Genomic DNA, 16,139 nt, shown 5'->3' with positions numbered 1-16,139 from the left:
AGAGTAAGAAGGTTTCAAAGATTTACACAATAATGCGTATAACCGTATCTACAATAAAGATCTGATAACCTCCCACTGCAGAAAAACAATGGGATGAATAATTACGTTAACAGTTACACTTTATCACACAGCGGTCCCGCCTTTTCCACAGTTTTACTTTCCGTGGTTCTGCTTTCTGTGGTTTCAGTTACCTGAGGTCAACTGCGGTCAGAAAATATCAAATGGAAAATTCCAGAAAAAAAACAATTCAGAAGTTTTAAACTGTGCACCGCTGTTCCAATCAACATGATGAAATCTCACACCACCCCATTCTGTCCCACCGGAACGTGAATCATCCCTTTGTCCAGTGTACCCCCCGCCCGTTAGTCACTCACAGCAGCCATCTCGGTTATCAGATGGACAGTCCTGGCATCACAGTGCTTGTGTTCAAGTGACCATTTTTATGTGACAGTATTTTATTTAATACCGTCCCCAAAGCACAAGAGTAGTATGCTGGCAATTCAGATTTGACAAAGAGAAGCCGTAAGGTGCTTCTTTTAAGTGAAGAGGTGGAAGTTCTCACTAAGACAAAAAATCATATGCTGAGGTTGCTAAGATCTACAGTCAGAACGAATCTTCCAGCAGTGAAATTGGGATGAAGGAAAAAGAAATTCGTGCTAGTTTTGCTGTTGCACCTCAAACTGCAAAAGTTACGGCTACAGTGCATGACAAGTGCTTAGTTTAGATGAAGAAGGCATTAGATTTTTGCAGTAAGATACTGAGAGAGAGAGAGAGAGAATGAGACCTATTCACATAACTTCCATTACAGCATACTGTTATAACTGTTCTATTTTACTATTAATTACTGTTGTTAATCCCTTACACACTGTGCCTAATTTATAAAATTAATCATAGGTATGTATAGGAAAAAACATAGTATATATAGGGTTTGGTACCATCTGTGGTTTCAGGCATCCACTGAGGGTCGTGGAACCTATCCCCTGCAGATAAGGGGAGGCTACTTACTGCATTAGTAATCTTACTTATTCGCTATATTTCACCATGCATTTCAAATATCTCATAATGATTTCTAAAAAGAAATGTCACTGTCCTTGTAAATCAGCATCACCACGAATATCACCTCCTAGTACAACATCCGTCTATACTCATTTTCTTGGTTTTGTCTGTCACGGTATCTAGTTTATCCCCAGATTACTTTAGATGTCATCAATTACAGAAAAACTCCTACAAAGAATAGATACTTTTACATCTATAGTTGCATATGCTTATTCACCTAAGAAGTAAAGACCTTGAAGAGCATAAATTCAGTATAGCTTTATTTTATTTGGAATTTTAGAGAAACCATTCCTTTAGGAAGAAATTTTAAGACTGACTTCCTCTTTTCACTTTACCTCAAGCCTGTCTTGACTGACTTTCCTTGTTATCTGAGAGTATGCCGATAAGAGTTAAAGGATTTATCATGAGACACTTACAGCTAGCTATTTTTAGGTTCGGGGGAGAGGCGAGGGCTGTACTCCTCTGACTTGCATTGCATTACCTTTAAAAATAACACAACGAAAATTTTCTTTTACAAATCTATTCAAATGAAATTTACATTTGGTTCAAAATTAAACATATTAAATTAACACAATCAGAGACACTCTAAACCTAAACCAGGATTTTGATTTACTCGTTTAAAACTATCCCGGCCCATGAAGAATAAATAAATAAACGGCTTCAAATGCACTATCTGAAAATCCCAACACAGACAGAGAGGCAGCTCTTGACCAAATCAGACACTCACTATCAAATCATGCACCATAAAATCTGCACCTAAAAAGGGACCATAACTGCAGCTCTGAAAGCCATGAGGCAGAAAAAGAACCTGCCAGGCTACTTTCTGGGATGAGGCCAGAAAATTAACGCCTGATATGTTGGACTAGTTGTAGCACCGACCAGTACTCAGGCTGGGTTTATTTGAGGACAGCCCTTTCCAAGGAGGTTTCTTACTCCTAGAATGTATAATAACTAAATAAATAAATTCTTTATCATCTTACTACTCTATACTTCCCCAGCCCTGGGTCTCCCATCATTAATCAACCAACCCCACTGAGTCCACTGAAATCCTCTTTTCCTTGTTAAATTTCCCAAATGCTCAACTTTTTTTCAAAAGTTGTCTCCCTGCTCTAAGTAAACCCAGGCTTTCCCAAAGGATATAATTTCCCCGAACGCTCTCCATTGAAGTTCACTAATCCACCAGCATCACAGAGTGGCAGGGAGAAGTGTGGGCATCCTCCAGGTTCCTCCATGCTGCTCCCATTTAAAGCTCACACTCCTCTTCACTCTCCCTCCGCACGGCTGCCATCTAGGGGCTTCCCCGTCACCCCCGCCCACTGAAGAAGTCTTCAGCACCCGGCTGCCAATAGATCTCTCCTTCCAATGCCACTCTTGCCATAATCCTAGGATTTCAATGTCCGAATTCCTTGACATCCGTAATGCCAATGCCCTCATCCTCCGGTCCATTTTAGCTATCCAGTTTACAAGACCACATCACCCAGGCCTCTCCTCCCAGGCCTGACACACCTTCACTCACATTAACTGCTGCTCTTGTATCTCACAGAGTCCTCCACCTCCCTAACTTCTACATTTTCTCCCAACCTGTCCATCCATTCTGAATTCTCTTCCTTCCTATCCAGGCTACATTCCTGGACTCATCATCCCAACTACTCCTTCACCTCCACCCTCAATTCACTTGCATCCCAGTAATTCTGCCATATCTACCCAGCAAAACTCTAACCCTAGAGCAGTCCAGTATCCTCCCTGCTCCTCCACTGCTAAAGGGAAAAGAAGAAGTTAGAGAAGGGAGAAGGAAGCAGAGGGAAGAAAGTGGGAGAAAGGAGGAGGGAGAGGAGGAGGAGAGAGAAAAGAATATTACGTCACCTTGAAGACAGCTGGGCTCTTTTATAGTCCACCATCACCTCCTTTCCCATTTCCCCCAAAGACCAGTCTAGGTCTTCATGATCCTCTCAAGCTCATGCCACACTCTCAGCATCTCAGCTATTTCATCTGCAGTTTCAACATAACATCCACCTGACCCCACTGGGCCACCAGAATCTCAGTCTCTTGCTTCTTAGCAGAATGGCTGGAGGTTAACACAACTTAAAATAGATCTATTGCCAGTTAAAACCAGTACACTGCCCTGTGCCATCAAAAGGCAAGCAAAATAATTCTGTGAACACAGGTACACTCGTGTGTTTTTAGGTTCCAACAGGGATCAGGAAATAACATGTACAAATAAACTTGTGGGAAATGTGAATATGTAATTACACCTTTCTAGAGGCTGTTTACAAGATTATGTTCAAGACTATGAATTGTCTAACTATAAAGAACCCAGAATCCACTAATTTGGTATTTGTTTGGTAAACCCTTTCCCCAGTGAGAATAAAGATGTATACAACAATAAAAACAAAGTTTTAAGAGGAAATCAGCTAAATTAAGAGAACCATTCTGATAACTGTACTTGAGAAGCATCTATTTACATAAAACTATTTATATACCAAAAACTAAAGATTCTTGTCACATCAACAAATATTAAATGAAGGCACATGATGCAAAACACCGTGTCAAATTTTTTAGGGGATACAAAGAAGTTAAAAAAAGAGACAGAGAGGGAAGGAGGGGGAGAGGGAGGGGTCCCTATCTGTAAGAGTCTTCTAGCTCTTGCAAGAAGGAATATGTTGTTAATAAAAAGAATAATAGCATAGCAGCTAACACTGACTGAATGTTTACTGTGTGCCAGGTCCTGTTTAAAGTGTTTTACTTGTTTTAACTAATTTAAACCACAAAAGAACCCATGGGATAGGTACTATTGTTATCACCATTTATCAATAAAGAAATTAAGGTATGGAGAGGTTAGGTTACTTGTTCTATGTCATACAACTGGTTAAATAAAGCCAGGTTTTGAATCCAGGGAATTTAACACAGAAGGCAAGTGCTTAGTCACCAATCACCATAACGTTCAGCCTAAAGATTTCTAACTACTCAGTAACTTAAAGCAGAAGTTTTCAAAGTATAGTCCGTGAAAACCTGGGGGTGCCTCCTAGCCCTTTTGAGAAGTCAAAACTATTTTCATAATAATACTATGACTTTATGTGCCTTTTCCACTGTGTTAACACGTGCACTAAAGGTATAAAGGACAGGCAAAAGCGCTCGTGCCTCTGGACAACAGCGCCAAACCGCGCTAGCGGTCAGTGTATTCTTCAGTGTCAGCACTCTCAGACAGAAACGAAAAATAAGATAGGGGATTAACCAAGATGGCGGAGTAGAAGGATGTGCTCTCACTCCCTCTTGCGAGAGCACCAGAATCACAACTGGCTGCTGGACAATCATCGACAGGAAGACACTGGACTTCACCAAGGAGGATACCCCACGTCCAAGGACAGAGGAGAAGCCACAGTGAGACGGTAGGAGGGGCGCAATCACAGCAAAATCAAATCCCATAACTGCTGGGTGGGTGACTCACAGACTGGCGAGCACTTATACCACAGAAGTCCACCCACTGGAGTGAAAGTTCTGAGCCCCACGTCAGGCTTCCCAACCTGGGGGTCTGGCAACAGGAGGAGGAATTCATAGAGAATCAGACTTTGAAGCCTAGTGGGAATTGATTGCAGGACTTCAACAGGACTGGGGGAAACAGAGAACCCACTCTTGGAGGGCGTACACAAAATAGTGTGTGCATCGGGACCCAGGGGAAGGAGCAGTGACCCTGGGGGAGACTGAACCAGACATAACTGCTAGTGTTGGGGGGTCTCCTGCAGAGGCGGGGGCTGGCTCTGTTTCACCGTGGGGACAAGGACACTGGCAGCGGAGGTTCTGGGAAGTACTCCTTGGCGTGAGCCCTCCCAGAGTCTGCCATTAGCCCCACCAAAGAGCCCGGGTAGGCTCCAGTGTTGGGTTGCCTCAGGCAAAACAACCAACAGGGAGGGAACCCAGCCCCACCCAGCAACAGTCAAGTGGATTAAAGTTTTACAGAGCTCTGACCGCCACAGCAACAGTCAGCTCTACCCACCTCCAGAGCCTCCCATCAAGCCTCTTAGATAGCCTCAACCACCAGAGGGCAGACAGCAGAAGCAAGAAAAACTACAGTCCTGCAGCCTGTGGAACAGAAACCACATTTACAGAAAGATAGACAAGATGAAAAGGCAGAGGGCTACATACCAGATGAAGGAACAAGATAAAACCCCAGAAAAACAACTAAATGAAGTGGAGATAGGCAACCTTCCAGAAAAAGAATTCAGAATAATGATAGTGAAGATGATCCAGGACCTTGGAATAAGAATGGAGGCAAAGATTGAGAAGATGCAAGAAATGATTAACAAAGACCTAGAAGAATTAAAGAACAAACAAACAGAGATGACCAATACAATAACTGAAATGAAAACTACACTAGAAGGAATCAATAGTAGAATAACTGAGGCAGAAGAACGGATAAGTGACCTGGAAGACAGAATGGTGGAATTCACTGCTGCGGAACACACTAAAGAAAAAAGAATGAAAAGAAATGACGACAGCCTAAGAGACCTCTGGGACAACATTAAACACAACAACATTCGCATTATAGGGGTCCCAGAAGGAGAAGAGAGAGAGAAAGGACCAGAGAAAATATTTGAAGAGATTATAGTCGAAAACTTCCCTAACATGGGAAAGGAAATAGCCACCCAAGTCCAGGAAGCGCAGAGAGTCCCATACAGGATAAACCCAAGGAGAAGCACGCCGAGACACACAGTAATCAAAGTGGCAAAAATTAAAGACAAAGAAAAATTATTGAAAGCAGCAAGGGAAAAACGACAAATAACATACAAGGGAACTCCCATAAGGTTAACAGCTGATTTCTCAGCAGAAACTCTACAAGCCAGAAGGGAGTGGCATGACATACTTAAAGTGATGAAAGGGAAGAACCTACAACCAAGATTACTCTAACCGGCAAGGATCTCATTTAGATTTGATGGAGAAATCAAAAGCTTTACAGACAAGCAAAAGTGAAGAGAATTCAGCACCACCAAACCAGCTCTACAACAAATGTTAAAGGAACTTCTCTAAGTGGGAAACACAAGAGAAGAAAAGGACCTACAAAAACAAACCCAAAACAATTAAGAAAATGGTCATAGGAACATACATATCGATAATGGAGCACCTCATTACATAAGGCAATTGCTAACAGCTATAAAAGAGGAAATTGATAGTAACACAATAATAGTGGGGGACTTTAACACCTCACTTACACCAATGGACAGATCATCCAAAATGAAAATAAATAAGGAAACAGAAGCTTTAAATGACACAATAGACCAGATAGATTTAATTGATATTTATAGGACATTCCATCCAAAAACAGCAGATTACACATTCTTCTCAAGTGCGCACGGAACATTCTCCAGGATAGATCACATCTTGGGTCACAAATCAAGCCTCAGTAAATTTAAGAAAATTGAAATCATATCAAGCATCTTTTCTGACCACAACGCTATGAGATTAGAAATGAATTACAGGGGAAAAAGCGTAAAAAACACAAACACATGGAGGCTAAACAATACGTTACTAAATAACCAAGAGATTACTGAAGAAATCAAAGAGGAAATCAAAAAATACCTAGAGACAAATGACAATGAAAACACGACAACCCAAAACCTATGGGATGCTGCAAAAGCAGTTCTAAGAGGGAAGTTTATAGCTATACAAGCCTACCTAAAGAAACAAGAAAAATCTCAAGTAAACAATCTAACCTTACACCTAAAGAAACTAGAGAAAGAAGAACAAACAAAACCCAAAGTTAGCAGAAGGAAAGAAATCATAAAGATCAGAGCGGAAATAAATGAAATAGAAACAAAGAAAACAATAGCAAAGATCAATAAAACTAAAAGCTGGTTCTTTGAGAAGATAAACAAAATTGATAAGCCATTAGCCAGACTCATCAAGAAAAAGAGGGAGAGGACTCAAATCAATAAAATCAGAAATGAAAAAGGAGAAGTTACAACAGACACCGCAGAAATACAAAGCATCCTAAGAGACTACTACAAGCAACTTTATGCCAATAAAATGGACAACCTGGAAGAAATGGACAAATTCTTAGAAAGGTATAACCTTCCAAGACTGAACCAGGAAGAAGCAGAAAATATGAACAGACCAATCACAAGTAATGAAATTGAAACTGTGATTAAAAATCTTCCAACAAACAAAAGTCCAGGACCAGATGGCTTCACAGGTGAATTCTATCAAACATTTAGAGAAGAGCTAACACCTATCCTTCTCAAACTCTTCCAAAAAATTGCAGAGGAAGGAACACTCCCAAACTCATTCTATGAGGCCACCATCACCCTGATACCAAAACCAGACAAAGACACTACAAAAAAAGAAAATTACAGACCAATATCACTGATGAATATAGATGCAAAAATCCTCAACAAAATACTAGCAAACAGAATCCAACAACACATTAAAAGGATCATACACCACAAGCAAGTGGGATTTATCCCAGGGATGCAAGGATTCTTCAATATACGCAAATCAATCAATGTGATACACCATATTAACAAATTGAAGAATAAAAACCATATGATCATCTCAATAGATGCAGAAAAAGCTTTTGACAAAATTCAACACCCATTTATGATAAAAACTCTCCAGAAAGTGGGCATAGAGGGAACCTATCTCAACATAATAAAGGCCATATATGACAAACCCACAGCAAACATCATTCTCAACGGTGAAAAACTGAAAGCATTTCCTCTAAGATCAGGAACGAGACAAGGATGTCCACTCTCACCACTATTATTCAACACAGTTCTGGAAGTCCTAGCCACGGCAATCAGAGAAGAAAAAGAAATAAAAGGAATCCAAATTGGAAAAGAAGAAGTAAAACTGTCACTGTTTGCAGATGACATGATACTATACCTAGAGAATCCTAAAACTGCCACCAGAAAACTGCTAGAGCTAATTAATGAATATGGTAAAGTTGCAGGATACAAAATTAATGCACAGAAATCTCTTGCATTCCTATACACTAATGATGAAAAATCTGAAAGAGAAATTATGGAAACACTCCCATTTACCATTGCAACAAAAAGAATAAAATACCTAGGAATAAACCTACCTAGGGAGACAAAAGACCTGTATGCAGAAAACTATAAGACACTGATGAAAGAAATTAAAGATGATACCAACAGATGGAGAGATATACCATGTTCTTGGATTGGAAAAATCAACATTGTGAAAATGACTATACTACCCAAAGCAATCTACAGATTCAATGCAATCCCTATCAAATTACCAATGGCATTTTTTACGGAGCTAGAAAAAATCATCTTAAAATTTGTATGGAGACACAAAAGACCCCGAATAGCCAAAGCAGTCTTGAGGGAAAAAAACGGAGCTGGAGGATTCAGACTCCCTGACTTCAGACTATACTACAAAGCTACAGTAATCAAGACAATATGGTACTGGCACAAAAACAGAAACATAGATCAATGGAACAAGATAGACAGCCCAGAGATAAACCCATGCACCTATGGTCAACTAATCTATGACAAAGGAGGCAAAGATATACGATGGAGAAAAGACAGTCTCTTCAATAAGTGGTGCTGGGAAAACTGGACAGCTACATGTAAAAGAATGAAATTAGTATACTCCCTAACACCATACACAAAAATAAACTCAAAATGGATTAGTGACCTAGATGTAAGACTGGACACTATAAAACTCTTAGAGGAAAACATAGGAAGAACACTCTTTGACATAAATCACAGCAAGATCTTTTTTGATCCACCTCCTAGAGTAATGGAAATAAAAACAAAAATAAACAAATGGAACCTAATGAAACTTCAAAGCTTTTGCACAGCAAAGGAAACCATAAACAAGACGAAAAGACAACCCTCAGAATGGGAGAAAATATTTGCAAACGAATCAACGGACAAAAGATTAATCTCCAAAATATATAAACAGCTCATTCAGCTCAATATTAAAGAAACAAACAACCCAATCCAAAAATGGGCAGAAGACCTAAATAGACATTTCTCCAAAGAAGACATACAGACGGCCACGAAGCACATGAAAAGATGCTCAACATCACTAATTATTAGAGAAATGCAAATCAAAACTACAATGAGGTATCACCTCACACCAATTAGAATGGGCATCATCAGAAAATCTACAAACAACAAATGCTGGAGAGGGTGTGGAGAAAAGGGAACCCTCTTGCACTGTTGGTGGGAATGTAAATTGATACAGCCACTATGGAGAACAATATGGAGGTTCCTTAAAAAACTAAAAATAGAATTACCATATGACCCAGCAATCCCACTACTGGGCATATACCCAGAGAAAACCGTAATTCAAAAAGACACATGCACCCGAATGTTCATTGCAGCACTATTTACAATAGCCAGGTCATGGAAGCAACCTAAATGCCCATCAACAGACGAATGGATAAAGAAGTTGTGGTACATATATACAATGGAATATTACTCCGCCATAAAAAGGAACGAAATTGAGTCATTTGTTGAGACGTGGATGGATCTAGAGACTGTCATACAGAGTAAAATAAGTCAGAAAGAGAAAAACAAATATTGTATATTAACGCATGTATGTGGAACCTAGAAAAATGGTACAGATGAGCCGGTTTGCAGGGCAGAAGTTGAGACACAGATGTAGAGAACAGACATATGGACACCAAGGGGGGAAAACTGCGGTGGGGTGGGGATAGTGGTGTGCTGAATTGGGCGATCGGGATTGACATGTATACACTGATGTGTATAAAATTGATGACTAATAAGAACCTGCAGTATAAACAAACAAACAAAACAACTAATACTAAACTTTCATTGGGTTATTTGTATGGAAATATGTTAATATTAATGTTTCAGACATTACATGAAATTTCTAAAAATCTTATATGTTCTGGTATAATGTTATAAGTCATAATCCTAGTTATTACTTTAAAATGTATATCTCAGAAATAACTAATTTTCTTGTCAACTGCATTATTATGAACTTTCATCAAATCTTTAACCGTGGTCATTTTTAAGTCTTTTGTCATTTACAGACAGTTCTGGGTGTACTCTGATGCTTTTGTAAATATGTTCCTATAAAAGGGTTTCATCTTCAGGAAATTCATGGAAAAGACTCTGACAAGTACAGGTTTCTGGTACCTGACTGTACTGCTGAACTGAATGAATAAGCATTTTCAGAACTCTAATGAAAAACTGATGAGCTCATAAAAGTGCTAACAAAAGATCAAGATGAAAAAAAAAAAATTAATTACATGGGACTGAGTGAACTGATGAGGATGAGTATAATTTTTGTGACTTTCTGGTTGAATTTAAAAAAAGAAAAAATCCCACAAGAACTCAGAGGCAAAGAATATACAAATCAATTTTCACTGCAAAGTAAAGGAGCTGTTACAGTGGAGGATTACTGGACTGAATGTCAATATTATGACATAGTATGAGTGTGTTTCATGTTTGGTAATTGCAATCATTGTTGCTTTTGTTGTGGTCATCCATGTACAATGCTTGGTGTCAGTCTATTTATCTCTTGTAAAAATAAAATACAGTGTGTGTGGAAAAAAAAAAAAAAAAGTAAGAAAGAACATTTTTAAAACACTGGCTCACTTAGGAATGTCCCTGGTGACTCTTCACATGCTCAGCCCTTGAGTATGTATCTCTGTACCATGCTGTGTGACGACACAGGAAGGGGCCAGGCCCGGCTGCTGCACCTGGGTGTGACGCCGCTCCCAGGACAGCACTGGGTGCTCTGTGAGCTGCACGCCCAATCAGGTACTTTTTTCACGGAACCCTATTCTTAACTCGAGAGAAGAACTGACACACAAACTTGGTATTTGGCGGACATTTTCTTAACGACAAATGAAATGAGTCATTTTAAGAGAATAAGGGGCCCTGATATCAAAAGGTTTGAGAACAGCTGACTCCAAGAAATGCTGGACAAGAGGAAACGAAACTGAAGTTCTTTCAATGTGTCATTTTCATTAAGTCTTACTATTTCTTCTCAGTCTACAAAATGAGTGAACTATTATTACATACCACTTTCTTAAACTCACACATTAAAGTGTGAAATGACACATAAGATTCCTTAGGAAGTTCTCACTTACCTTCCTTTCGATAACAGTTTGCAGAGCTTTAGTTTTGGCAGAATCGGGGGCATTCTCAAATCTCCGATGCATCTCCTATACAAGAGAAGCAAAAAAGAGAGTAAGTGTCCTCCTTTTCACTCTCATTTTTTCAAGAGGGGAGTGGAGAGGCGAGGGAGTAGTAGTTACATGCAAAGATGACTACCCCGGCCTTGTAAGACACTCTGATCCACTTTCTGTCTTCCTGACCTTTCCCTGTGGACCAGGGAGCACACAGACTGCATTCAGGCTAAGGGGTACAGGAGGGTCCCCGTCTCTGCACACCTGGTTATACACGGTAAGTCACACAGACCCCAGCCACCACAAGAAGTGAAGCTAAGGCACATCCCCAGGTTGTGTGTCACTCTTCCACAGGACTCCAAGACATATTATCAGAACTCCAAACAATCCAAAAAGGGGATTAGAAATAGTCCCTTTTTAAAAGGAGAAATCAGGACTTCCCTGCTGGCGCAGTGGTTAGGAATCCGCCTGCCGATGCAGGGGACATGGGTTCGAGCCCTGGTCCGGGAAGATCCCACATGCTGCAGAGCAACTAAGCCCATGCGCCACAACTAGTGAGCCTGCGCTCTAGAGCCCATGAGCCACAACTACTGAAGCCCGCGCGCCTAGAGCCCGTGCTCCGCAACAAGAAAGGCCACCGCAATGAGAAGCCCGCGCACTGCAACGAAGACCCAACACAGCCAAAAATAAATAAATTTATTTTAAAAAAAAGAAAAAGGAGAAATCAAAGTAGTCACAGTCCGCACTGTACAAAACAACTGAAAGCATTTGTGTTGACAACCTCCTTTGCATAGCATCCTCCCCCAGAGCAACAACCACCGGGCTGTCTACGATGGAAATCTCTCTCCAGAGCGGCTACAATCAGAAAAAAAAAGAAGGTAAGACTGCTGAACAACTTTCCTAAACAGTCTACAGGTAGCAAATGGCAGAAAAACATAGCTACTTTTTTCAATCCAAATGTCAGTGCGTTCAGGATCAGAAAGGAAGGAAGGAGAGGGCAGAATATCACAGTTAGGGTCTTCAAGGATCACCCTGAAGTTACCAGACCTCCTCAGGCTATTTTCTTGTCAGATTCTGTGAATGTCTCTGAGTCAGCCAGTACTTCCAGAGTACCCTGGTACAGCCCCTAGTGATGGCAGAGAATACAGATGGATATTTTCCATCTGAACAGTGCTGGTGAAATTCTAGCCCTGCCCTCTGCTCTGCCCATTTGACATGTATATAGATGTTTACTAGGTCACTCAAACTTATTTCATCCAAAACAAAACTCGTGATTTTCTCCTCTTTAACCTAGCCCCTCCTCTGAAGACTGATGAGTCTTGCCCATCTCCTTAAATGGCATTACCCTCCCGGTGGTTCAAGCCAAACAGCACAGTGTCTCCTTTCATTCCTCCCACATCTTCACTTCCTACCACCTTCCAGAGCAGGTCCTAATTGTTCCAGCTTCAAAAGATTTCTTGAATTTATCATTTCACTCCATTTCCAGTCTAGTTTAAGCCTAGATTACTACAACAGCCTCGAGTTAAGTTTCCTTTCATTTCCTCTGTCCATTTTAAAGAAAGCAATGGTGTACTCTAGATAAAGCATCAACAAATCATGGCAATAGTCTGTTTTCAATCCTTCAACGAGTTTCCTATTTACTTCTCACCCTCTGCAAGGTCAACACAATCTGATCATAACAGACAGAAGACTAGCCCTCCTGTCATAAACTATGTTAAAATTAGACAAAAATGCATAAAGCAACTGTTTTCAGACGCTGGAAAACAAGCAGCACAGGAGTATGATCCTTGAGAGAAGAGAAACTAACAAGGTTATGGTCCGGACTTGCTATCCAATATGTGATGCAGGGAGAGGAAGACCAAACAGAAAACAGCAGTCCCGCAGAGCTCAGAAGACAGATCAGTGGGTAAGAGTCCCAAAGACAGGAGAAATGTGCAGAGCAGAATGACACAGAGGAAGAAGCTAGCCAGAAGAGCAGCAGTGTCTGATCTGGCAGGGGTCCCCTGGAGTCTGACCAAATACTAAGCCTGCACGTACAGGGAAAGACTCCACAGTGTCAAAGAACAACTACCAGAGAGCTATGAGTTGAGCAACTACCTGCACTCACATGGGGCTGGGAAGAATTCAAGCTCCAAAGAGCCAGAGTGGAGAGAACATCAGAGGCACTGAGCAGAGACACCAGAAAGGCCACGTCTTAGGAGCAGAGACAGTCTAGCCCTGGAGGGAAGGCTACCTAGACTAGAGCCAACAGAGTGTAAAAGCAAGTCTCGTTAAGGATCGAGTTAATCCACAATTAACCCCTGCAAGATAAAACACTTCATTAAGACAGTAAAATGCAGAACACATTAATCCAGGACAAAATCTGAACACATCAGTTCAGGCCATAATCACCTCTCACCTGCATTAAAACAACAAACTCATCAGTTACCCCCCAGCCTCCAGTCTGTCCACACTGAATCTACTCCCTACACTGTAAACAGGTGATAAATTGGGCACACAGATATTTAATAATATGTTTAATAAATGACTGCAAACTTTAAAATGTAACAAAAATAAAATGAATCCTGCTAATTGTAAATAATCATCACCTCTTAATAAAGTCCTCTAACCTACACTTCACATTTTTCACTTAGTGTTTCTGTATCTACTTGAAATACTAAAACTGCATTTCTTTGAAATATCTCACAATTCAGACCCTGAACTAATTTCATATGACGTCTTTCCCATTACCTACTTCCAAATTAGGGAAATTTCCAAATGCTTTACAGTGAAACTATCACAATTTCATTTTAAACTCTAGCAAGCATATCAGCAATATATAAGGAAAGAAATCCATTTGAATAAAAAAAAATCCTCCTCTGCTAAGGAACTAGGGTGCACTTTAAACCATTCGCAGGCATAAAGCTTTCCTGTTAAGATCTTGTAAAACCCATCAGTCGTAACAGATCTCCATTCAAAGGCCTGCGCATTAAAGCTCATTATGAACACATCCTGCAGTCAGTGGGCTGACCAACTCGCCTTTCCCAGAGAGCACATCGAGCCTCTGACTCCTGCACTGTTAATAAAGGGAGAGGACTCTGGGAATAAAAAAGAATGTACCATTCAGACAAATGTAAGAAGTCGAATGTGCTAGTGCTTGCTTTATTCAGCTCTTTTTAGCCTGAAAATTTTCACTCTACACAAATTAAAGAAAGCCCAGAGATTCATACAGGTAGAATTATCTGGATCTGGTTATACTGTCAACTGTGGTACACGGTAGAAAATGTGTTCAGTTCCTCTCACTGATTTAATAAAGAATAATGACTAGAGAAAGAAAACAAACAAGTTAGGAACAAAATTTCTCTGTTGTTAGTAGTTTCTTTCTTTTTAAAAGTAAGTCAACATTTACTTACACAACTGAGAGAAAGGAGCATTTGTGACTGAAAAGTAGTACTTATGTCTGAAATTTCTTTCTTTCAAGTTTCAGGTTTTAGCCTCCAGCACCCTTGGTTCAAGGGTAGACGTCCCTTCAGCAGATTTCAATCCTCCACACAAGTTCTGGGCTTACTGTACTCCACACGGAGAAGTGAAGAAGGAACCCTCACTACTCCTCCTGTACCTCAACTCCGCCGTTGTCAGACAGCACTGCACTTTGACCCTTTACCATCTCAAGTAACAGCATGCTTCTGAGAAAACATATCTTCCTGTCAAAATGGAAATGAGGTACAAATGACACACCAAAAAAAAAAAAAGATGAGGAAGGATAACCTGAATCAGTAAGTTATGCGATGCAACTGTTCACACTTTCCAAAATCACTAGGAAAGGGAAAACTAACTAGGGACCCTTTTTCTTTTTTAATTCTTCCTACTCTTTGTCCAAGGTTTCTATTTTTTTTCTATATATGTTTATTTCTCTTTTTTTCCCTCTAACCTCCTCTGCTTTTACCTGACAACTGCCAAAGATACAGGTGGGCATTCCTCAGACATGTTAGAGCCAAAATTCCTAGCCTAGAACCTAGTTAAAGAATAGGGCTTTTTTTTTTTTTTTTTGAACATCTTTATTGGAGTATAATTGCTTTACAATGGTGTGTTAGTTTCTGCTTTATAACAAAGTGAATCAGCTATACATATACATATATCCCCATATCTGACACCTTTTTTTTTTTAACATCTTTATTGGAGTATAATTGCTTTACAATGGTGTGTTAGTTTCTGCTTTATAACAAAGTGAATCAGTTATACATATACATATGTTCCCATATCTCTTCCCTCTTGCGTCTCCCTCCCTCCCACCCTCCCTATCCCACCTCTCTAGGTGGTCACAAAGCACCAAGCTGATCTCCCTGTGCTATGCGGCTGCTTCCCACTAGCTATCTATTTTACGATTGGTAGTGTATATATGTCCATGCCACTCTCTCACTTTGTCACAGCTTACCCTTCCCCCTCCCCATATCCTCAAGGCCATTCTCTAGTAGGTCTGTGTCTTTATTCACGTCTTGCCCCTAGGTTCTTCATGACCTTTTTTTTTTTTTTTTTTCTTAGATTCCATATATATGTGTTAGCATACGGTATTTGTTTTTCTCTTTATGACTTACTTCACTCTGTATGACAGACTCTAACTCCATCCACCTCACTACAAATAACTCAATTTCATTTCTTTTTATGGCTGAGTAATATTCCACTGTATATATGTGCCACATCTTCTTTAGCCATTCATCTGTTGATGGACACTTAGGTTGTTTCCATGTCCTGTCTATTGTAAATAGAGCTGCAATGAACATTTTGGTACATGACTCTTTTTGAATTATGGTTTCCTCAGGGTATATGCCCAGTAGTGGGATTGCTGGGTTGTATGGTAGTTCTATTTTTAGTTTTTTAAGGAACCTCCATACTGTGCTCCATAGTGGCTGTATCAATTTACATTCCCACCAACAGTGCAAGAGGGTTCCCTTTTCTCCACACCCTCTCCAGCATTTATCGT

General features: G+C 40.2%; 1 protein-coding gene across 1 annotated transcript in view; it reads right to left on the bottom strand.

The window, feature by feature from the left end:
* Nucleotides 1–16,139, bottom strand: part of LOC133082956 (ELKS/Rab6-interacting/CAST family member 1-like) — a gene marked incomplete at its 3' end in the record, with an annotated part of 87,552 nt that overhangs the window by 64,322 nt on the left and 7,091 nt on the right. The window contains 1 exon segment of the mRNA XM_061179626.1: nucleotides 11,141–11,215. Within this exon segment, the coding sequence (XP_061035609.1) occupies nucleotides 11,141–11,215 (75 nt within the window).

The sequence above is a fragment of the Eubalaena glacialis genome, unplaced genomic scaffold (genome assembly GCF_028564815.1).
Source record: "Eubalaena glacialis isolate mEubGla1 unplaced genomic scaffold, mEubGla1.1.hap2.+ XY H_1, whole genome shotgun sequence".
Taxonomy (NCBI): Eukaryota; Metazoa; Chordata; class Mammalia; order Artiodactyla; family Balaenidae; genus Eubalaena; species Eubalaena glacialis.
This window is presented reverse-complemented; position numbering and strand designations above follow the sequence as displayed.